Genomic DNA, 24,497 nt, shown 5'->3' on the forward strand with positions numbered 1-24,497 from the left:
TTCGCACCACGCCACAATGCCCTGAATGGAGTTCTTCAAATCAGCTGCATTCTCAGTGGCGGCGGTATGATGACTTGAAAGCCCCATAGCAAGCATCCAGACTGAACTGTGAGCTCGTTTTCCCTCACCAGGTAAGGCTGTCCAACAGCTCTCCTCCTTTCCCACGAGTGACAACGTACACGACCTCAGACATCACTGGATCAGTGCGGGTGAACTTCTTGACATGGCCAGACGTAACTGGGGGCGTTCGTCACTTCCTTTAAAGTAGATTTCAGCCTGGGAGTGCTCTGTGTGCGACAGGTAAGGGAAGCCTTGAAAGGCAGTCTGCATTGCAGTGCTGCTCAGACCATCTGTACTGGTGAGCAGATAACAGTAAGGCCCATCGCTGGCTGCGAGCTGGCTGGGGGTCTATGACTATCTGTGCATAATTGCTCTCGGCTTTACTTAAGTTCCATAATGTGAAAGCAATTGGCCTTCATTCACCTGATGACATGATGTGTGAGACAACAGCGACACCATAAGGCGATGCATCACATGCCAACTGTAATGGCAAGTTGGGGTTGAAGTGGGTGAGGGCCTCTGACTGAGCTAAGGCTGTTTTCACTTTCTTGAAGGCCTCCTCACATCTATCTGTCCACTTCCACTGTTTGGTTTTGTTAAGAAGTTCATGCAGTGGCTTTAGCATGTTAGCTAGGTTCGGCACACACTTTGCGTAGTAGGTCAGTAGTCCTAAGAATGATCTCAGCTGACTCGCGTTCTGTGGGGATGGAGCTTCCGCGACAGCCTTCACCTTTGACGGCGCCTTGTGGAGCCCCGAGCTGTCGATGACGTGGCCCGGGTACTCAACACATTTGTCCTTCCGGACCCTCGGACCGTACTCCTCCAGTCTGTCTAGTGTAGTGTCCAGGTTTCTCAGGTGCTCCTGCTCGTCTTTGCCGGTGATGAGAGTGTCAAGGTAACATTGGACCCCAGCGAGCCCGCTCAGTGTCTGGTCCATAGCTCTCTGAAACAAGGCCGGAGCTGAGGTGATTCCAAAAGGAAGCCTCCGGTAACTGTACAGTCCTTTTGTGAGTCACTGTGGTCAATAGTTCCTGTACGGTCCTTTGTGAGTCACTATGGTCAACAGTTCTTGTGACTCTTGGTCCGCATGCATCTGTAGATAGAATCTCACAGAATTTCTGTCCTCCAGCTAAACCAGAAAAGAGGTCGCCAATGAGGGGTAGTAGATATTTTTCAGCATTCCAAGACTGGGTTAACGGTGACTGGGTTAACGGTGACTGGGTTAACGGTGACTGCGGGATCCATCTTTTTTCATGACTGGAACGACGGTTGTAGCCCATTCACTAACGTTCACTGGATCCAATACTCTGCTCTCGACTAGTCGGTCTAGCTCAGTTTCAACTTTTGGTTTTATGGCGTATGGGACAGGTCTAGCGTTGAAGCATTTTGGCTTGCTGTCTGGTTTCACGGTCCGTTTAACTGTTATGTCCTTCATACTGCCAAGTTCCCCATTGAACACATCCACCTGTTTCCTCAATATCCCTTGTAGGTTTGTGTCCTCTTTTGCAACCGTGTGAATTTCCTGCCAGTTTAGTTTGATATTTTCCAGCCATGTGCATCCTAGCAATGCTGGATGGTTGCCTTTTTTTTTTTTTTTTTTTTTTGTCATTTAGCAGACGCTCTTATCCAGAGCGACTTACAGTTAGTGAATACATATTCTATTTTTTTCTTTTTTTTCTTACTGGTCCCCTGTGGGAATCGAACCCACAACCCTGGCGTTGCAAACGCCATGCTCTACCAACTGAGCTACATCCCTGCCGGCCATTCCCTCCCCTACCCTGGACAACGCTAGGCCAATTATGCGCCGCCCCATGGGTCTCCCGGTCGCGGCCGGCTACGACAGAGCCTGGATTCGAACCAGGATCTCTAGTGGCACAGCTAGCACTGAGTGGCGCAGTGGTCTAAGGCGCTGCATCGCAGTGCTAACTGTGCCACTAGAGATCCTGGTTCGAATCCAGGCTCTGCTGTAGCCGGCCGCGACCGGGAGCCTCATGGGCGGCGCACAATTCGTCCAGGGTAGGGGAGGGAATGGCCGGCAGGGATGTAGCTCAGTTGATAGAGCATGGCGTTTGCAACGCCAGGGTTGTGGGTTCAATTCCCACGGGGGGCCAGTATTTAAAAAAATGTGTATTCACTAACTGTAAGTCGCTCTGGATAAGAGCGTCTGCTAAATGACTAAAACGTAATGTAAAATGTGATGCGCCTTAGACCACTGCGCCACTCAGCCTTTCACGATGTAGAGTGGTATCTTTACCTTCTGTTCGTTGAGCTCCACTGTAACAATCACGCTTCCTCTCACTGGAACAGTATCACCAGAGTATGTTTTCAGCGTGTTCTTCGTGGCCTGTGCTGTGAGGTGATGTAGTTTCTCTGTGTATACAGCCTCAGACAGCAGAGATACGGCTGCTCCAGCGTCCACTTGCATCCATACTGCTTTAGATACGGCTGCTCCAGCGTCCACTTGCATCCATACTGCTTTAGATACGGCTGCTCCAGTGTCCACTTGCATCCATACTGCTTTAGATACGGCTGCTCCAGTGTCCACTTGCATCCATACTGCTTTAGATACGGCTGCTCCAGTGTCCACTTGCATCCATACTGCTTTAGATACGGCTGCTCCAGTGTCCACTTGCATCCATACTGCTTTAGATACGGCTGCTCCAGTGTCCACTTGCATCCATACTGCTTTAGATACGGCTGCTCCAGCGTCCACTTGCATCCATACTGCTTTTCCATCCAGTAGCGGTGTCACCCTGTATGTGTCCATTGTCTGAAATGGACAAAACATGCAAAGATCCTTCAGCTTCAGACAGGGTATCACTTTGGTAATCCTTTGTGTGCTCCATTTTATGGACTTTTTGTACTTCCTGAAGTCGCTTTTCCTTTGTTCAGTACTTTGTTTGATTGTCTTTACGTGCACGTTCGATGTGACCATTTTTGCCACAACTTCTGCAGTCTAAGTCTTTGCACCAACACTCCTCTGCTTGGTGACCCGGTTTCCCACAGCGATAGCATGGCTTGGTGACCTGGTTTCTCACAGCGACAGCATGGCTTGGTGACCTGGTTTCTCACAGCGACAGCATGGCTTGGTGACCTGGTTTCCTACAGCGATAGCATGGCTTGGTGACCTGGTTTCCCACAGCGATAGCATGGCTTGGTGACCTGGTTTCTCACAGCGATGGCATGGCGACCTGGTTTCCCACAGCGACAGCATGGCTTGGTGACCTGGTTTCCCACAGCGACAGCATGGCTTGGTGACCTGGTTTCCCACAGCGACAGCATGGCTTGGTGACTCACTGCAGTGTCCATTTCCATTGATTCACTTCTATCACTCTGCAATGTTAAATTACTCTGTCAAAAGGCATTTCTGAATTGCCTTGCTGCGCATGCCACGCACTAACCTACCATGTATAGTCACTCAGTGATCACCCAAATTCAGCGTTCAGATATTGTTTTAATACAGCCACAAACTGTGAGATTGACTCGCCCTCCTCTTGTGCCCTAAAGGGACAAACTAGAATATCAATACACAACCTCTCATCCCAATTAGCCCTAAAATCCCTAGTTTGAAAGAGACTGTTTTTCTGGAAGCTGTGCTGCGCCATTATCCTTACATTTCTCCCCACATGAGCCAGCCCTCTAGCAGTTCAAGTTCTAGCCAATGAGCTTCAACTCTTCGCCATTTGGGTGACAGCTAGCAAGATGCACAAACAGCAGAGCGAGAGACGTGCGCACACGTGACGTAGAACGCAATTTTCGGGGAACCACTTTTGGCTCATGAGCACTACTTTCAGAACTACTGGCTAAAAAGTACCGGAGAATCCCTTTTAACAAAAATAAGATTCTTATTTGAATAGTATTTTCCAATGTTGTTCTCCACTACTAAAAAAACGTCAACGCTTTAACACATCATCCTACATCACATTACAGTAAATGATGAACAGCAAATCAAGCATGTATGTGCACGACAATGATTTTTAATGAGTCATGGTGCGTCATCATTGGTGGGTTAAGGTGATGGGGGTTGGACAGACAATATATGGAATGGAGCAATAAGAACATTTCACTTGTTTTGAAAATGGCAGTCGAGCATCACTGGGGATCAGAGGACAAGCCTGGTCCCAGACCTGTTTGTGCTGTCTTACCAACTTGGCATGACAGCACAAACAGATCTGGGACCAGGCTTTTATCATAAGGACAAGACAGACCGTACAGAGCAGGTGGCTGTCCTATCGATTCTGATCACAGAACGTCGGCCGTCATTTTCTGTTCATTTCCTGACGATTCTACATGTTAAATTCCCATCGTTCGTAAAACACCGAGCAGGTAATTTACTGCACATGGTATTGGTCGGTCTTCTCTTACAGGCATCATCACCTGTTGTGGCAAATTCGTCCTTATACTGATCAAAGAACCAAAGTATTTCCAGAGTTTTTGTAGAATTAAGATAGACTTTATTACAGTGGACAAAGCCGAGGTGGTCTGCAGAGCATCTGATTTTCCACCTCCCAGCTCTCAGTTTATATAGTCATTTTACATACATTTTAGCTTAACCCCTCCCTCTTTGGTTCCACCACCACTGTCTCCAGTTTCCACCTCTTGACCACTCCGCCCACTTCCTTAGTTTATGATAGTGCCGAAATCGGACTTCTCCTCTATGTATTCAGTTTGGAAACAACGGTGGTGCGACCAATCAAACCTTGTCAAGCAAAATCATGTTCAGTTTGAACTCTGTTCAACCCCGGCTCACCCTGGCTTGACCTGGAGATTGATTGTCCACAATCAATCTCCCAAACATACCCAAGCCCAACCCCTCTCTCCCCTCCCGTCATGCTGTAATTAAACAAGAAGACGCCCAAGGAGAGACAAAGGGTTTAGCCTGAACTCTGTTCAACCCCGGCTCGTTCCCTGGATATGCCACAGGGTCACAGTCTGGTTTCAGTCACTGATAAGATAAGACAACTGTAGAATCTGACCCGAACACAGGTTAGATGCCCATTTAACACACACACAAACCCAGTGAGCGGAACCGATTCAGTTCTTGCCCAGCAACAGCGATGTATCCATCTATCTATCTAAAAAAATAATAATAATACATGAATGTAAAAATCCACATCACACCTTCCGTCTCTGGGATTATTTGCTGACTATAGGCAGCAGGTCTCCCTTGGTTTTCATGGTTTTGATCTTGGCTCTGATGGTGTCATCCATGGCCTGCCGGCAGCGGTGGGAATAGTGAGCCAGCGTCTCCTCCTTCTCGTCCCATGGTGGCAGGGCGTGGAACACCTAAGATAAAATAGTCCTTTATTAATCCCCCAAAAGGGGAAATTTGTTTGCACCAAAATAATACATACAACACCAATAAATACAATGAAATACTCAAATTATAAAACCTAGTCCCCAGACTAAAAAGTAAGCTCAATTGGAAGACTCCATTGAAAAACATTCCTGATTAAAATATCTGATAGCGGACGGTAAAAAAGGAATTACACACCTCTGGAGCGGCCAGGCTCAGCTCGGCGATGGCGGCCGTCCGCGAGATGGTGTTACGGTCAACGCCCACCCGGTCGAACGCCACCTTCATGGAGACACTGCGCCTGAACTCCTGCAGGGCCGCCATGTACCTGGCGATGACGCCAACCACGTTCTTCACTGAGGAGAGACAGGAGGACACGGCTACTTCATAGTAAAACAAATGCATTTTTGTTTAAATGCTGATTGCTCAACTCTTTATTTGACACGTTTCACTGTGGAGAGCTCATCCCCTATCTTTGCAACGGCATGGGCAGCGCCGTTAAGGGCCATCTCCAGACTTTGGTCCGAGTGTGCCCTCTATCCAACTCTATGGTATTGGGTACAGTACGTACTCCTGACTCATCATACTGCATCATGTTATTACAGTACTGAACTCCTGACTCTGTTTAAGGGGTATCTACAGTACTGAACTCCTGACTCTGTTTAAGGGGTATCTACAGTACTGAACTCCTGACTCTGTTTAAGGGGTATCTACAGTACTGAACTCCTGACTCTGTTTAAGGGGTATCTACAGTACTGAACTCCTGACTCTGTTTAAGGGGTATCTACAGTACTGAACTCCTGACTCTGTTTAAGGGGTATCTACAGTACTGAACTCCTGACTCTGTTTAAGGGGTATCTACAGTACTGAACTCCTGACTCTGTTTAAGGACCATCTAAGGTACTGAACTCCTGACTCTGTTTAAGGGGTATCTACAGTACTGTACTCCTGACTCTGTTTAAGGACCATCTACAGTACTGAACTCCTGACTCTGTTTAAGGGGTATCTACAGTACTGAACTCCTGACTCTGTTTAAGGACCATCTACAGTACTGAACTCCTGACTCTGTTTAAGGGGTATCTACAGTACTGTACTCCTGACTCTGTTTAAGGGGTATCTACAGTACTGAACTCCTGACTCTGTTTAAGGGGTATCTACAGTACTTACTCCTGACTCTGTTTAAGGACCATCTACAGTACTGAACTCCTGACTCTGTTTAAGGGGTATCTACAGTACTGTACTCCTGACTCTGTTTAAGGGGTATCTACAGTACTGAACTCCTGACTCTGTTTAAGGGGTATCTACAGTACTGAACTCCTGACTCTGTTTAAGGGGTATCTACAGTACTGAACTCCTGACTCTGTTTAAGGGGTATCTACAGTACTGAACTCCTGACTCTGTTTAAGGGGTATCTACAGTACTGAACTCCTGACTCTGTTTAAGGGGTATCTACAGTACTGAACTCCTGACTCTGTTTAAGGGGTATCTACAGTACTTACTCCTGACTCGTGTGTTCTCTCCTTCTCTGCTCCTCTTGGAGCTCTTCATCACCCTGTGGAGCTCCACCTCCTCAAAGCTGTCGAACAGGGCGGGGTTCTCAAACGCCACAACCTCGTCAGGGAACCCCACCCCCATGTGGGAGGAGCTACCCGTCCCCAGCTCCATCTGGCTGGATGAATGACCACGCCTCTTCTCTGAGGAAAATAAAAAAACATTAACTGATGGTCTCTGACCGAAACATCACGCAATCTTTTTAACTCTGGATTTGTAATAAATAATATATGTTTATAATGGAGTGTCCCGGCTCAACTTCTAATTATAATTTTTTATCTCAAGTGTCTGTCATTCTTTTTCCACATGCCTCCCCCACCCCTGATTATGATCAGGTACAGTTTGCAGACCAGGCCTCAGATTTGAGATTATATTTTTGTTTAGTGTAAAAAATAATTAAACGCAACATCTAAAGTGTTGGTCCCATGTTTCATGAGCTGAAATAAAAGATCCCAGACATTTTTCAGACGCACAAAAAGCTTATTTCTTGTTTACATCCCTGTTAGTGAGCATTTCTACTTAATAATCCATCCACCTGACAGGTGTGGCATATCAAGAAGCTGATTAAACAGCATGACCATTACACAGGTGCACCTTGTGCTGGGGACAATAAAAGGCCACTCTAAAATGTGCAGTTTTGTCACACAACACAATGCCACAGATGTCTCAAGTTTTAAGGGAGCATGCAATTGGCCTGCTGATTGCAGGAATGTCCACCAGAGCTGTTGCCAGATAATTTAATGTTCATTTCTCCACCATAAGCCACCTTCAACGTCATTTTTGATAATTTGGCAATACGTCCAACCGGCCTCCAACCGCAGACCATGTGTATGGCGTCGTGTCGGCGAGCGGTTTGCTGATGTAAGCTTTGTGAACAGAGTGCCCCATGGTGACGGTGGGGTTATGGTAAGGTCAGGCATAAACTACGGACAACGAACAAAATTCAATTTTATCAATGGCAATTTGAATGCACAGAGATACTTTGACGAGATCCTGAGGCCCATTGTGAGGCCCATTTTTTAAAGGCATCTGTGACCAACAGATGCATATCTGTATTCCCAGTCATGTGAAATACATAGATTAGGGCATAATTAATTTATTTCAATTGACTGATTTCCTCATATGAACTGTAACTCAGTAAAATCTTAGAAATTGTTGCATTGTTGCGTTTATATTTCTGTTCAGTATATCTTAAGACTGTTTCCTAGGTCCTATGAAGTAAACAGTGTGCATATATTTGATTTAACCTTTATTTTAACAGGGAAGACCTAGGTCTCTTTTTCAAATGTGCCCTGTATCATAGAACATAAATACACTATATATACAAAAGTATGTGGACACCCCTTCAAAGTAGTGGATTTGGCTATTTCAGCTACACCCGTTGCTGACAGGTGTATAAAAATCGAGCACACAGCCATGCAATCTCCATAGACAAACATTGGCAGTAGAATGAGCTTACTGAAGAGCTCAGTGACTTTCGACGTGGCACCGTCATAGGATGCCACCTTTCCAACAAGTCAGTTTGTCAAATTTCCGCCCTGCTAGAGCTGCCCCGGGTAAACTGTAAGTGCTGTTATTGTGAATTGCAACACTCACTACCGAGTTCCAAACTGCCTTTGGAAGCAACGACAGCACAATAAATGTTAGTCGGGAGCTTCATGAAAGGGGTGTCCATGGCCGAGCAGCAGCACACAAGCCTAAGATCGCCATTCGCAATGCCAAGCGTCGGCTGGAGAGGTGTAAAGCTCACCGCCATTGGACTCTGGAGCACTGGAAATGCATTCTCTGGAGTGATGAATCACGCTTCTTCACCATCTGGCAGTCCGACGGATGAATCTGGGTTTGGCGGATGCCATGGAACGTGAACCTTCAACCCAGTCTGAAGTCCTGAGCAGGTTTTCATCAAGGATCTCTCTGTACTTTGCTTCATTCATCTTTCCCTCGATCCTGACTAGTCTCCCAGTCCCTGCCGCTGAAAAACATCCCCACAGCATGATGCTGCCACCACCATGCTTCACCGTAGGGATGGTGCCAGGTTTCCTCCAGACGTGACGCTTGGCATTCAGGCCAAAGAGTTCAATCTTGGTTTCATCAGACCAGAGAATCTTGTTTCCCACAAATAAGTCCCCAATCAATACATTAAATTGCCCCAACGGCACCAGAACATCAAGATGACATTTTCAATTTTGTTTCAGCAATACAGTGCATTAAAACTAAAAGCAGATTTACCCAGCTCGGTGGAGACCCTAGGAACCTCTTTAGTGAACCAATCCTGTGAACGGGTTACGGTGGAGACCCTAGGAACCTCTTTAGTGAACCAATCCTGTGAACGGGTTAGGCAACTCAGGAGTCTATACTTCAACAGCAAAGTTAGATAAGACGGAAGTTTATGAAGTAGGGCCTTGTAAAGAAAAAGGGAGTAATGTAGAGATCTACGGGTCTTTAGCGAAGTCCAGCCAACCTTTTGATACAGGATGCAGTGATGAGTATTAAAACGGTCACCTGTAACAAAACGAAGGGCACTGTGGTAGACGGCATCCAATGGGTTATGAGTAGTAGCAGTTGGACTTTGATAAATAATATCACCATGATCAAGAACAGATAAACAGGTTGACTGAATAATCTGCTTCCTACTGCTTAGAGAAAGGCACAATCTGTTTCTGAAGAAAAAGTACTTTAAATCTTAGCTTCTTAACCAGCTCATATATGTTTTTAAACGTCAAATCCATATAAATCCAAAATGCCTAAATATTTATATGCAGGAACAGGTTGATTGGAGAACCATCCAATGAGTGAACATTAAGTTAATCTGAAACATGCCTACAAGAGTTTAAAAACATGTATTTAGTTTTGCCCGTATTAAGCACAAGTTTTAAATCATCAAGGGATTCCTGCATTGCTATAAAATCTGACTGTAGTTTTGACACAGCCAGATCAACAGTCGGGACAATAGCATACATAATAGTATCATCACATATAGATGAAGTTTATAATTTTTTAACAGATTGACCAATGTTTATATTAGTAGTGAAGAGAACAGGTCCCAAAATCAACCCCTGTGGTACACCTTTATGTACTTCAAGAAATTCTGCCTTAACCCCATCAATCACGATGGCCTGAGTTCTGTCACTAAGATAATCATGAAACCATGAACAGGCGTCAGAGCTCATGCCTATCCAGGCCAACTTATTCAATAAAATAGCATGATCAACAGTATCAAAAGCTTTTGACAGGTCCACAAACAAAGCAGCACATTTCATTTTAGTGTCTAAAGCATTGATAAGATCATTAACAACTAAAAGTGGTTGCTGTAAATAGTGCTATGGCCAGGCCTAAACCCTGATTGGTTTACATTCAAAATACATTTCTCAGATTAAAAAGAGCAAAGCCGTACATTTACCGAAGATTCTAGAATCTTAGCTAGACAAGGAAGACTTGAAATGGAGCGATAATTATCAAGACCACTACTATCCCGCCCTTATGGAGTGGCAGCACAAGAGCTGATTTCCATACTTTTGGAATATTTCCTGATAATGTTAAATAGAAAATGTGGGTTATTGAGCCAACAATGATGGGCGCTGCACACTTAAGCAGACCATGATCTAATTGGTCGGCTCCTGGGGATTTCTTGTTGTCTATTGCTATCAAAACATCCAGGACGTATTTTTCTGTAAATAGCTTAAAAGAAAAACTTTAACTATAATTTCTCAGAGCATCCTGCCCAGTATCATTGTGAATAGGCTTAGAATTTTTTTTTTAAGAGATAGCCCGCTGAAATAAAATGGTGATTAAATTATTACATTTTTTCCATAATGAGGCCAGTGTCTGAATTAAGTTGTTGTGGCAGAGAGGATGAAGTAGAACCCTTCAGGGATTTGACAGTTTTCCAGAATTTATCCGGGTTTCCATTACAATCCGAAAGACCGGTTACATAATATTCAGATTTAGCCTTTCTGATTTGTCTTACGCAATGATTCCTCAGTTGCTTAAAAGCTTGCCAGTCCGGGCCTAAACCTGTGTTCCAAGCATCATCTCTGTTACGAATGACTTCTGATAATTCCGGAATGTACCAGGCATTCGATCTACCTTTTAACCCTTAGTGTTTTGAAGGAAGCATGATTATCCACAATAGTATTGAAGACATCTGCAAAAAGGCTGAAAGCTAAATCAGGTTCAGGGATAGCTGAAATACAATCAATATCATTTAAACAAACAAAATCATGTAAAAAAAAGCCTGTTCACTGAAGTTTTTTAAGTTCCTCTTTGTGACGACACGAGGCTTAGATGTTTGGATTCTCACGTCTAACACAAACAACTGGGTGATGGTCACTAATGACTTGGGTGAAGACACCAGTGGAAACGTATTTCACTGGTGTATTCGTTAATAAGATCAATCAGAGTTGACTTTGAAGGATTTTTAGGGTTGGGCCGTGTGGGCTTAGATCATTACACGTCTGTTAGATTGTCTGAAGCCTGCATTTCCCAGTCATAATTTAGGTCACCCAGGATTATTATTATTATTATTACTGCTTTGCTTTATCTTGGCCAGGTCGCAGTTGTAAATGAGAACTTGTTCTCAACTGGTTTACCTGGTTAAATAAAGGTGAAATAAAAAAATAAAAATTATAACTTCTGATTTAGTAGAAGACGACAAACTAGTTTAACTCCTCGAGTGCACAGCCGAAGGAGGATGGTCGACCCCTATAACAGTTATGGATACATTTTTACCCAGACAAATAGACAGACAGTAGCTCAAACTTTTTGGCAAGGGAAATTGATTTTAGTAAAGATAAATGATTTTTTTTTTAATCAAAAAATGGCCACTCCACCACCTTGTCTGTCAGCGCCGAACACACAACCCTCAATATTAACATCCCATGACATAACATCCCATTGAGCTCATAGCGTACCTGGGCGGAATGAGAGGTGCCTACCTGGGCGTAGTAAGAGCGTACCTGGTCGTAGCTGGTCTTGCAGGAAGTCACAGATGAGCTCAGCCTTCTTGGTGAGTTCCTGTTGAAGCAGCTCCTTGTCCTGTTTCAGACTACTAATGGTCTCTCCCATCTGATGACTACGGCTCCGCTCCACACTCAGCAATGCCCGCAGCCGCTCGATCTCACACAGCGCCGGGCCCACTGGTAACAAAACACAGGAAGGTTAGGGACAGGAACACTATACCTTTTCAATATGTACATAATAATAATAATAATTTTAACTTGATATAATTTAACTTGTATAGCACTTTATTACAGAAAGAATCTTAAAGTGCATTAAAAAAAGCTAAACAAACTGACAGTAAGAGATGGAGCTGGGATAGTGTGTCTGGATGTTGGAGAAGGAGCTGGGATAGTGTGTCTGGATGTTGGAGATGGAGCTGGGATAGTGTGTCTGGATGTTGGAGATGGAGCTGGGATAGTGTGTCTGGATGTTGGAGAAGGAGCTGGGATAGTGTGTCTGGATGTTGGAGATGGAGCTGGGATAGTGTGTCTGGATGTTGGAGAAGGAGCTGGGATAGTGTGTCTGGATGTTGGAGAAGGAGCTGGGATAGTGTGTCTGGATGTTGGAGAAGGAGCTGGGATAGTGTGTCTGGATGTTGGAGAAGGAGCTGGGATAGTGTGTCTGGATGTTGGAGAAGGAGCTGGGATAGTGTGTCTGGATGTTGGAGAAGGAGCTGGGATAGTGTGTCTGGATGTTGGAGAAGGAGCTGGGATAGTGTGTCTGGATGTTGGAGAAGGAGCTGGGATAGTGTGTCTGGATGTTGGAGTTGGGATAGTGTGTCTGGATGTTGGAGATGGAGCTGGGATAGTGTGTCTGGATGTTGGAGTTGGGATAGTGTGTCTGGATGTTGGAGAAGGAGCTGGGATAGTGTGTCTGGATGTTGGAGAAGGAGTTGGGATAGTGTGTCTGGATGTTGGAGAAGGAGCTGGGATAGTGTGTCTGGATGTTGGAGAAGGAGCTGGGATAGTGTGTCTGGATGTTGGAGAAGGAGCTGGGATAGTGTGTCTGGATGTTGGAGAAGGAGCTGGGATAGTGTGTCTGGATGTTGGAGTTGGGATAGTGTGTCTGGATGTTGGAGATGGAGCTGGGATAGTGTGTCTGGATGTTGGAGTTGGGATAGTGTGTCTGGATGTTGGAGAAGGAGCTGGGATAGTGTGTCTGGATGTTGGAGAAGGAGTTGGGATAGTGTGTCTGGATGTTGGAGAAGGAGCTGGGATAGTGTGTCTGGATGTTGGAGTTGGGATAGTGTGTCTGGATGTTGGAGATGGAGCTGGGATAGTGTGTCTGGATGTTGGAGTTGGGATAGTGTGTCTGGATGTTGGAGCTGGGATAGTGTGTCTGGATGTTGGAGAAGGAGCTGGGATAGTGTGTCTGGATGTTGGAGAAGGAGCTGGGATAGTGTGTCTGGATGTTGGAGAAGGAGCTGGGATAGTGTGTCTGGATGTTGGAGATGGAGCTGGGATAGTGTGTCTGGATGTTGGAGAAGGAGCTGGGATAGTGTGTCTGGATGTTGGAGAAGGAGCTGGGATAGTGTGTCTGGATGTTGGAGAAGGAGTTGGGATAGTGTGTCTGGATGTTGGAGAAGGAGCTGGGATAGTGTGTCTGGATGTTGGAGATGGAGCTGGGATAGTGTGTCTGGATGTTGGAGAAGGAGTTGGGATAGTGTGTCTGGATGTTGGAGAAGGAGCTGGGATAGTGTGTCTGGATGTTGGAGTTGGGATAGTGTGTCTGGATGTTGGAGAAGGAGCTGGGATAGTGTGTCTGGATGTTGGAGAAGGAGTTGGGATAGTGTGTCTGGATGTTGGAGAAGGAGCTGGGATAGTGTGTCTGGATGTTGGAGTTGGGATAGTGTGTCTGGATGTTGGAGAAGGAGCTGGGATAGTGTGTCTGGATGTTGGAGTTGGGATAGTGTGTCTGGATGTTGGAGAAGGAGCTGGGATAGTGTGTCTGGATGTTGGAGATGGAGCTGGGATATAGTGTGTCTGGATGTTGGAGATGGGATAGTGTGTCTGGATGTTGGAGAAGGAGTTGGGGCAGACATGGTCATAGTCTGACAGTGTTATTGTGTTGCCTACAGACTTTGTTCAGAGAACAGACAGAGTAGGACCATGTCTGCCCCAACTGGCCACTTTCAGAAGAATGTACGCACAAAACCACCCTGGTTACAACATATGAGAGAAAACATGCACCATGCATAACTCCTGAGTGGCGCAGTGGTCTAAGGCACCATGCATAACTCCTGAGTGGCGCAGTGGTCTAAGGCACCATGCATAACTCCTGAGTGGCGCAGTGGTCTAAGGCACCATGCATAACTCCTGAGTGGCGCAGTGGTCTAAGGCACCATGCATGACTCCTGAGTGGCGCAGTGGTCTAAGGCACCATGCATGACGGCCAAATAGAAAGAAATGCACAAGAGAACCTGGAACCTACCTGCTACTCAGAACAGGTGCAGTTAAAAATCTGTTGCAGTTAACTTAGTCATTTTTCCATTATGAGGGGAGTTTTTTTTCACCAGCTTTAAAGCTTGATACAGTTAGCAGGCCTATATGTGTTTTAATAAATCACGTTTTTAAATAGCTATTAACTTTCTAGTACATAGCTAGTCTTCAACACTAATCACTAATACAAAACCGTGACAAATAATTCAGAATTGCTAAAAAGTTCAAGAGAAACATTTCAAACCCTTCCATGGCTGTGATCAAGGTTTAGTTGTCTTTTCTAAAATATCCATTCAATAATTTCTTGACACACCATTGCGGGGTATTGACCATTTATTTCAGTGCAACATACGGTCAACGTTACTCCTTCAGTCATTGGTCTAACATCGTTACAAACAACAAGAACTTAAGAAGTATTGCAGGAGAAATGGGAACTAAAAGAACCCTGTGTTCCACCGGCGTGTTCCACCGGCGTGTTCCATTGGCGTGTTCCACCGGCGTGTTCCATCGGCGTGTTCCACCGGCATCATGTCTTCTTGATTAGTAAACAGGTAGTCCCTCAAACCATGATTTTTCTCCTGACATGAGGTGTCTGAAATGGCTATCTAGTGCACTACTTTAGACCAGAGCCCTAGTCCCTATCTAGTGCACTACTTTAGACCAGAGCCCTAGTCCCTATCTAGTGCACTACTTTAGACCAGAGCCCTAGTCCCTATCTAGTGCACTACTTTAGACCAGAGCCCTAGTCCCTATCTAGTGCACTACGTTTGACCAGAGCCCTAGTCCCTATCTAGTGCACTACCTTTGACCAGAGCCCTAATCCCTATCTAGTGCACTACTTTAGACCAGAGCCCTAGTCCCTATCTAGTGCACTACCTTTGACCAGAGCCCTAGTCCCTATCTAGTGCACTACGTTTGACCAGAGCCCTAGTCCCCATCTAGTGCACTACGTTTGACCAGAGCCCTAGTCCCTATCTAGTGCACTACCTTTGACCAGAGCCCTAATCCCTATCTAGTGCACTACTTTAGACCAGAGCCCTAGTCCCTATCTAGTGCACTACCTTTGACCAGAGCCCTAGTCCCTATCTAGTGCATTACGTTTGACCAGAGCCCTAGTCCCTATCTAGTGCACTACCTTTGACCAGAGCCCTAGTCCCTATCTAGTGCACTACCTTTGACCAGAGCCCTAATCCCTATCTAGTGCACTACTTTAGACCAGAGCCCTAGTCCCTATCTAGTGCACTACCTTTGACCAGAGCCCTAGTCCCTATCTAGTGCACTACGTTTGACCAGAGCCCTAGTCCCTATCTAGTGCACTACCTTTGACCAGAGCCCTAGTCCCTATCTAGTGCACTACCTTTGACCAGAGCCCTAGTCCCTATCTAGTGCACTACCTTTGACCAGAGCCCTAGTCCCTATCTAGTGCACTACCTTTGACCAGAGCCCTAGTCCCTATCTAGTGCACTACCTTTGACCAGAGCCCTAGTCCCTATCTAGTGCACTACCTTTGACCAGAGCCCTAGTCCCTATCTAGTGCACTACCTTTGACCAGAGCCCTAGTCCCTATCTAGTGCACTACCTTTGACCAGAGCCCTAGTCCCTATCTAGTGCACTACCTTTGACCAGAGCCCTAGTCCCTATCTAGTGCACTACCTTTGACCAGAGCCCTAGTCCCTATCTAGTGCACTACCTTTGACCAGAGCCCTAGTCCCTATCTAGTGCACTACCTTTGACCAGAGCCCTAGTCCCTATCTAGTGCACTACCTTTGACCAGAGCCCTAGTCCCTATCTAGTGCACTACCTTTGACCAGAGCCCTAGTCCCTATCTAGTGCACTACCTTTGACCAGAGCCCTAGTCCCTATCTAGTGCACTACCTTTGACCAGAGCCCTAGTCCCTATCTAGTGCACTACCTTTGACCATAGCCCTAGTCCCTATCTAGTGCACTACCTTTGACCAGAGCCCATAGGGAATAGGGTACCATTTGGAACACAGCCATGGTCTAATCTAATGTCTAACAACAAACAGGTAGACCGGTTCTAGAAGACATCAATGGTAGGGCCCTGTGTGAAGTCATCAGGACATGTAATAATGATTCTCCTCCATCTTTCTCCTCTGACACATCCTCAGCCTGCATTTATTGATGCATGCTTTCTTCAGTTTGGACGACTCCACCGATGTCCATCCATCCAGGGCAGAGCAGTGAAGGACGTACGCTGTAAAGCAGGCCATGATACAGTTAGTTATTAACATCCTGACATGTTGAGCTGTTGATATGATTCCATACACACACATGCCTAGAGTAGAAACACAAGTAACTGTTTGAGTCCTGTGGCCAGCAAGCTATTCCCTATATAGTGCACTACTTTAGACCAGAGCCCTATTCCCTATGTAGTGCACTACTTTAGACCAGAGCCCTATTCCCTATGTAGTGCACTACTTTAGACCAGAGCCCTATTCCCTATATAGTGCACTACTTTAGACCAGAGCCCTATTCCCTATGTAGTGCACTACTTTAGACCAGAGCCCTATTCCCTATATAGTGCACTACTTTAGACCAGAGCCCTATTCCCTATATAGTGCACTACTTTAGACCAGAGCCCTATTCCCTATCTAGTGCACTACTTTAGACCAGAGCCCTATTCCCTATCTAGTGCACTACTTTAGACCAGAGCCCTATTCCCTATATAGTGCACTACTTTAGACCAGAGCCCTATTCCCTATGTAGTGCACTACTTTAGACCAGAGCCCTATTCCCTATATAGTGCACTACTTTAGACCAGAGCCCTATTCCCTATCTAGTGCACTACATTAGACCAGAGCCCTATTCCCTATGTAGTGCACTACTTTAGACCAGAGCCCTATTCCCTATCTAGTGCACTACATTAGACCAGAGCCCTATTCCCTATATAGTGCACTACTTTAGACCAGAGCCCTATTCCCTATGTAGTACACTACTTTAGACCAGAGTCCTATTCCCTATATAGTACACTATTTTTGACCAGAGCCCGAAACAATCTCCTACTCCTTCTCACCTATGATTGCATCCACCGTTCTGCGGTCAAGAATCTTCTTGCCATCGGCTACTTTTCCCCTCCTGCCGAAGGCCACCGCCCCTACGAGGTCTTCCTCGGTGAAAAAGTGTTCGAACAGGAGGTGGAAGAGTCTCATGCAGTTCCCTCTGGCCTCCTGGAACATGGCAGCCAACTGCAGGGAGGACAGGAGGACCCCTGAGCCGGGGTAGAGCTCCTGTTGACCCTGCAGCTGCTCCCTGTGACGGCCTCGCCAGCGCGTCGGCTCGGGCTGGGACTGGGGTTGAAGCTGCGGCTGGTGGGGTTGAAGCTGCGGCTGGTGGGGTTGAAGGTGCGGCTGGTGGGGTTGAAGCTGCGGCTGGTGGGGTTGAAGCTGCGGCTGGTGGGGTTGAAGCTGCGGCTGGTGGGGTTGAAGCTGCGGCTGGTGGGGTTGAAGGTGCGGCTGGTGGGGTTGAAGGTGCGGCTGGTGGGGTTGAAGCTGCGGCTGGTGGGGTTGAAGCTGCGGCTGGGGATAATGACCCTGTCTGGGGGCTCCAGCCCCATGGAACTCCCCTCTCTCTGTTCTCCTCCTCTCCTCCCCTCGCTCTGTTCTCCTCTCCTCCCCCCTCTCTGTTCTCCAATCCTCCCCCCTCTCTGTTCTCCTCCTCTCCTCCCCTCTCTTCTCCTCCCCCCTCTCTGTTCTCCTCTCCTCCCCTCTCTCTGTTCTCCAATCCTCCCCTCTCTCAGTTTTCTTCTCACGGAAAGACAGAACCTGGTGGATGACTGTTTGAAGACTCTGTAGCTGGCCCAGATCTGTAGAGAACAATGGAGAGATTTACACAAAAACTAAACAAAAAGCCTAGGAGAAACCTTCAGCAAGTGTCATTTGAAAACTAGCTTAGTTAAAAAATTGTCTCACCTATACTAGCAACAAACTGTTCAACCCGCCTTCTCTCCTCTGTCGGTTCGATGGTCAGGCAGTGACTTGAAGAGGTGGGCCAGAATAAGTCTGTAAAAAAAAAAAAGGAGGAGAGGAATTAGATTAGGATTCGTTTTTTTTTTACAAATATTGTAATATTATGCCACTTTTTGGACGAGCCGACCAAATCCACATAGAAATATGAGTTATAGATCTGTCGTCCTCATTGAAAGCAAGTCTAAGAAGCGGTAGATCTGTTCTGTGTGCGGTATTTCTATGCTTCCTGTTCTTACATTTTGGTTTTGTACACCAGCTTCAAACTACAATATGTTTAATTATGGAAAATATATTTAAAATGGTACAATGATTCTCTACACTATACTTGCTTGTTTTGTCACAAACTGAAATTAGGCGAACTATTAGAATTTTAGCAACCAGGAAATGGCGGAGCGATTTCTGCATAGTGCAGCTTTAACTATATTCTTTATGAAACATAATGACAACACAGATTGGCTATACATTTTTTCATAACAGTTTATTTTACACAGTATTATTCACTGTACAAGTTTGAGGGGCATCACTGAACAATGTCTAGTCACAGGTCCCCAACAGTCACTCTGATTCCCACGTCAAATTGCCTTTTGAGTGACTAAAATATCACCCATTATATTTGTTCGAAATTTGAGAAAAAAGTACTTTCTCTCACGGCTAACTACCAGGAAGTTTGAAAAGACAGACTGAGTGGGCGGGGAAGCTTACATTCATGAGCTCGCCTTGACTGACAGCTCTTTGAAACGCCTACGTCAAGCAACATGGGTGCAGTGAGCGGTGTTGCAGTAAATTCATCTCAAGCTAATTTGGTGATACACAAAGTAACTGAAACAACACTGAAATCAATGATGTCAAAAATGTTTTGTACATCTCCCGTTTTGCATGTCTCTTGCGACGCGGTTCACAGCAGCATTGACGATGTGTTGACATGACAACTGCATCTGAGTTTTGAGCGACCCTTACCCCCCCCTTTTGTTCAATGCTGGCTGAATACCTAGCTAGCCAGATGAAAGGGTAAACGTAGAAGTATTTTTGCCATAGATGAATAGGGTTAACTTTTAATTATATTTGCTGACACTCTAGTCAGATTATGGACCCAGTAGAGTAGCCTTCTCTGATGTTGGTTACAAGCACCTACTTATTTAAATTTGGTAAGAGAATATCATGTTACCATTGGTGTATTCAAATGAGAGAGTTAGGGTGATGTCGCCCTATCCCCTTAATAATCCCGCCTCCTGAATCCAAGTGTTTGACACGTGGGAGGGGACCAGGAACTTTATGATCAAACTTTAGCGATGTAGAAGCAAGTCATTTTCTCATACTTTGATCTGGTTTAATCCAAATATCATCTAATTCGAAGAAAAACATTAATTTTTTTGATTTTTCATGACCTTTAAGAACATTTAATTGGAAATGTACACACAAATAACTAACCATTTCTCTCAAAGTAAAAAACAGCTCACTCCATCTTCTTGAAGCCGTCTGGTGGACCTCCTGTAAAATGGGATTGAACACTTGTTCATTCACTCTTTCACATGAAGAAAACATAGGCTTCATCCCAAACGGCACCCTATTCCCTCTAGGCTCTGGGCAAAAGCAGCGCACTATATAGGGAATAAGGTACCATTTGGGGCGCAGTCATACAGTCTCCTTAGTTATAGTGTATAGTTATATAGTATATTATTATAGTATAGTATAGTCATACAGTCTGTATAGTTATACAGTTATACAGGCAGTCTAATTTAAATTAAATCAGATTTGATGGAACTAAACTCAGCAAAAAAAAGAAACGTCCCCTTTTCAGGACCCTGTCTTTCAAAGATAATTAGTAAAGATCAAAATAACTTCATTGTAAAGGGTTTCCCATGCTTGTTCAATGAACCATAACCAATTAATGAACACGCACCTGTGGAATGGTCATTAAGACACTAACAGCTTACAGACGGTAGGCAATTAAGGTCACAGTTATGAAAACTTAGGACACTAAAGAGGCCTTTCTACTGACTCTGAAAAACACCAAAAGAAAGATGCCCAGGGTCCCTGCTCATCTGCGTGAACGTGCCTTAGGCATGCTGCAAGGAGGCCTGAGGACTGCAGATGTGGCCAGGGCAATAAATTGCAATATCCGTACTGTGAGACACCTAAGACAGCGCTACAGGGAGACAGGACGGACAGCTGATCGTCCTCGCAGTGGCAGACCACGTGTAACAACACCTGCACAGGATTGGTTCATCCGAACATCACACCTGCGGGACAGGTACAGGATGGCAACAACAACTGCCCGAGTTACACCAGGAACGCACAATCCCTCCATCAGTGCTCAGACTGTCTGTAATAGGCTGAGAGAGGCTGGACTGAGGTTTTGTAGGCCTGTTGTAAAGCAGGTCCTCACCAGACATCACCGGCAACAACGTCGCCTATGGGCACAAACCCACCGTCGCTGGACCAGACAGGACTGGCAAAAAGTGCTCTTCACTGACGAGTCGCGGTTTTGTCTCACCAGGGGTGATGGTCGGATTCGCGTTTATCGTCGAAGGAATGAACGTTACACCGAGGCCTGTACTCTGGAGCGGGATCAATTTGGAGGTGGAGGGTCCGTCATGGTCTGGGGCGGTGTGTCACAGCATCATCTGACTGAGCTTGTTGTCATTCTCAACGCTGTGCGTTACAGGGAAGACATCCTCCTCCCTCATGTGGTACCCTTCCTGCAGGCTCATCCTGACATGACCCTCCAGCATGACAATGCCATCAGCCATACTGCTCGTTCTGTGCGTGATTTCCTGCAAGACAGGAATGTCAGTGTTCTGCCATGGCCAGCGAAGAGCCCGGATCTCAATCCCATTAAGCACGTCTTGGACCTGTTGGATCGGAGGGTGAGGGCTAGGGCCATTCCCCCCAGAAATGTCCGGGAACTTGCAGGTGCCTTGGTGGAAGAGTGGGGTAACATCTCACAGCAAGAACTGGCAAATCTGGTGCAGTCCATGAGGAGGAGATGCACTGCAGTACTTAATGCAGCTGGTGGCCACACCAGATACTGACTGTTACTTTTGATTTTGACCCCCCCTTTGTTCAGGGACACATTATTCAATTTCTGTTAGTCACATGTCTGTGGAACTTGTTCAGTTTATGTCTCAGTTGTTGAATCTTGTTATGTTCATACAAATATTTACACATGTTAAGTTTGCTGAAAATAAACGCAGTTGACAGTGAGAGGACGTTTCTTTTTTTTTTTGCTGAGTTTACATCACAAAATCAGCTAGAATTATATGTGATCACTCAACAATGGAAATGTTTGCAAAAACAAGTTAGCAAGTGTTTTATAACTCACCTTATATTGAGATTAGTGGTGCGCGGGTCAGCCGTTTCTTCACCCGCCCGCAATTGTTATTAACCCATCCGCAACCTCCCGACTATGTGATAAAGTTGACATTTGAGGCCCGCACCCGACTCACTAACATAGAAAATGCGCTGTACAGTCAGAGATGGCAGAACGATTTTTTGACAGGCCTTTTCAGACAGGCCTATGTTTCTGCTTATAATTTCCGACTAAATAAACTAAATAAACTCTTGATCACCAGAATAATACAGTGCATTCGGAAAGTATTAACTTGTCCCACATTCTGTTGCGTTATTCTAAAATGGATAAAATAAAAAATTGTCCTCAAATCGACAACAACAAGTTATACTTTTTTTTACAAAATGTATAAAAAATGTAAAACAGAAATACCTTATTTACATAAGTATTCAGACCCTTTGCTATGAGACTCGAAATTGAACTCAGGTGCATCCTGTTTCCATTGATCATCCTTGAGATGTTTCACCAACTTGGAGTCCACCTGTGGTAAATTCAATTGATTGGACATGATTTGAAAAGGCACACACCTGTCTATATTAGGTCCCACAGTTGACAGTGCACGTCAGAGCAAAAGCCAAGCCATGAGGTCGAAGGAATTGTCCGTAGAGCTCCGAGACAGGATTGTGTCGAGGTACAGATCTGGGGAAGGGACCCAGAAATGTCTGCAGCATTGAAGGTCCCCAAGAACACCAAATATTTTATATTTGAGATTCTTCAAAGTAGCCTCCATTTGCATTGATGACAGCTTTGCACACTCTTGGCATTCTCTCAACCAACTTCACCTGGAATGCTTTTCCAACAGTCTTGAAGGAGTTCCCACATATGCTGAGCACTTGTTGGCTGCTTTTTCATCACTCTGCGGTCCAACTCATCCCAAACCATCTCAATTGGGTTGAGGTCGGGTGATTGTGGAGGCCAGGTCATCTGATGCAGCACTCCACTCCTTCTTGGTCAAATAGCCCTTACACAGTCTGGAGCAATTGCAGCTTTGAGTCTTTCTGGGTAAGTCTCTAAGAGCTTTGCACAATATTTGCCCATTATTCTTTTAAAAAATGTGTTAAGCTCTGTCAAGTCAGTTGTTGGTCATTGCTGGACAGCCATTTTCAAGTCCTGCAATAGATTTTCAAGCGGGTTTAAGTCAAAACGGTAACTAGGACACTCAGGAACATTCAATGTCGTCTTGGTAAGCAACTCCAGTGTAGATTTGGCCTTGTGTTTTAGGTTATTGTCCTGCTGAAAGGTCAACTTGTCTCCCAGTGTTGGTGGAAAGCAGACTGAAGCAGGATTTCCTCTAGTCTCCCAGTGTTGATGGAAAGCAGACTGAACCAGGATTTCCTCTAGTCTCCCAGTGTCTGGTGGAAAGCAGACTGAACCAGGTTTTCCTCTAGTCTCCCAGTGTCTGGTGGAAAGCAGACTGAACCAGGTTTTCCTCTAGTCTCCCAGTGTCTGGTGGACAGCAGACTGAACCAGGGTTTCCTCTAGTCTCCCAGTGTCTGGTGGACAGCAGACTGAACCAGGGTTTCCTCTAGTCTCCCAGTGTCTGGTGGACAGCAGACTGAACCAGGTTTTCCTCTAGTCTCCCAGTGTCTGGTGGACAGCAGACTGAACCAGGGTTTCCTCTAGTCTCCCAGTGTCTGGTGGACAGCAGACTGGACCAGGGTTTCCTCTAGTCTCCCAGTGTCTGGTGGACAGCAGACTGGACCAGGATTTCCTCTAGTCTCCCAGTGTCTGGTGGAAAGCAGACTGAACCAGGGTTTCCTCTAGTCTCCCAGTGTCTGGTGGACAGCAGACTGAACCAGGGTTTCCTCTAGTCTCCCAGTGTCTGGTGGACAGCAGACTGGACCAGGGTTTCCTCTAGTCTCCCAGTGTTGATGGAAAGCAGACTGAACCAGGGTTTCCTCTAGTCTCCCAGTGTTGGTGGAAAGCAGACTGGACCAGGTTTTCCTCTAGTCTCCCAGTGTCTGGTGGAAAGCAGACTGGACCAGGTTTTCCTGTGCTTAGCTCCATTACTTTTCTTTTTATCCTACAAAAACTCTGTAGTTGCCGATGACAACCGATGAACGGTTTCCTTCCTCTCCACCAACTGAGTTAGGAAGGATGCCTGTATCTTTGTAGTGACTGGGTGTATTGATACACCATCCAAAGTGTAATTAATAACTTCACCACGCACAAAAGGATATCCTGTGTCTTTTTTTACCCATCTACCAATAGGTGCCCTTCTTTGCGAACCATAGGAAAACCTCCCTGGTCTTTGTGGTTGAAATTCACTGCTCGACTTAGAGACCTTACAGATAATTGTATGTGTGGGGTGTGGTACAGAGATGGGGTAGTCATTTAAAAATCATGTTAAAACACTATTACTGCACCCCGAGTGAATCCATGCAACTTATGTGATTTAAGTATAGGCTTGCCACAACAAAGGGGTTGAATACTTATTGACTCAAGACATTTCCGCTTTTTATTTTTAATTCATTTGTAAACATTTCTAAAAACATAATTCCACTTTGACATTATGGGGTATTGTGTTTAGATCAGTGACAAAATCTCAATTTAGTCCATTTTAAATTCAGGCTGTAACAACAAAATGTGGAAAAAGTCAAGGGGTGTGAATACTCCCGATCAATTGAAAAAAGCATCAGCAGGCCGCACACCCTGGACCACAGCTACTATATGCTAATATTTTCCTAGCAAGTCTGATCTAAAACGAGGCTTCTCTGTCAGTTGAGGAGTAATGCCACACTCCGTGACGCATTTTGTTCCGCTACTGGACCGAGAGCATCTAAGGTTTCACAAAGCAAGACGAGATGCAGGAAACGTCA

The 24,497-nt window shown here is 45.5% G+C and overlaps 1 protein-coding gene across 3 annotated transcripts in view; it reads right to left on the reverse strand.

The window, feature by feature from the left end:
• Window positions 1–4,017: 4,017 nt before the first annotated feature.
• LOC311118543 (uncharacterized protein) overlaps window positions 4,018–24,497 on the reverse strand; it is a 45,763-nt gene continuing 25,283 nt past the window's right edge. Inside the window, exons 4-8 of one of the 3 annotated variants that reach the window (XM_084193336.1) lie at window positions 11,863–12,042; window positions 6,856–7,050; window positions 5,555–5,712; window positions 4,307–5,346; window positions 4,018–4,187 (exon numbers count right to left, since the gene is read on the reverse strand). In XM_084193336.1, coding sequence (XP_084049462.1) covers window positions 5,197–5,346; window positions 5,555–5,712; window positions 6,856–7,050; window positions 11,863–12,042 — 683 coding nt within the window. In that variant the 3' untranslated portion in view covers window positions 4,018–4,187; window positions 4,307–5,196. Of the gene's footprint in view, window positions 4,188–4,306; window positions 5,347–5,554; window positions 5,713–6,855; window positions 7,051–11,841; window positions 12,043–14,660; window positions 16,559–17,377; window positions 18,167–18,272; window positions 18,363–24,497 lie in introns of those variants that run through there. The other 2 variants (XM_084193335.1, XM_084193334.1) reach the window with 2 other exon arrangements.

The sequence above is a fragment of the Coregonus lavaretus genome, assembly GCF_964263955.1.
Source record: "Coregonus lavaretus genome assembly, contig: HAP1_SCAFFOLD_236, whole genome shotgun sequence".
NCBI classification, from domain to species: domain Eukaryota; kingdom Metazoa; phylum Chordata; class Actinopteri; order Salmoniformes; family Salmonidae; genus Coregonus; species Coregonus lavaretus.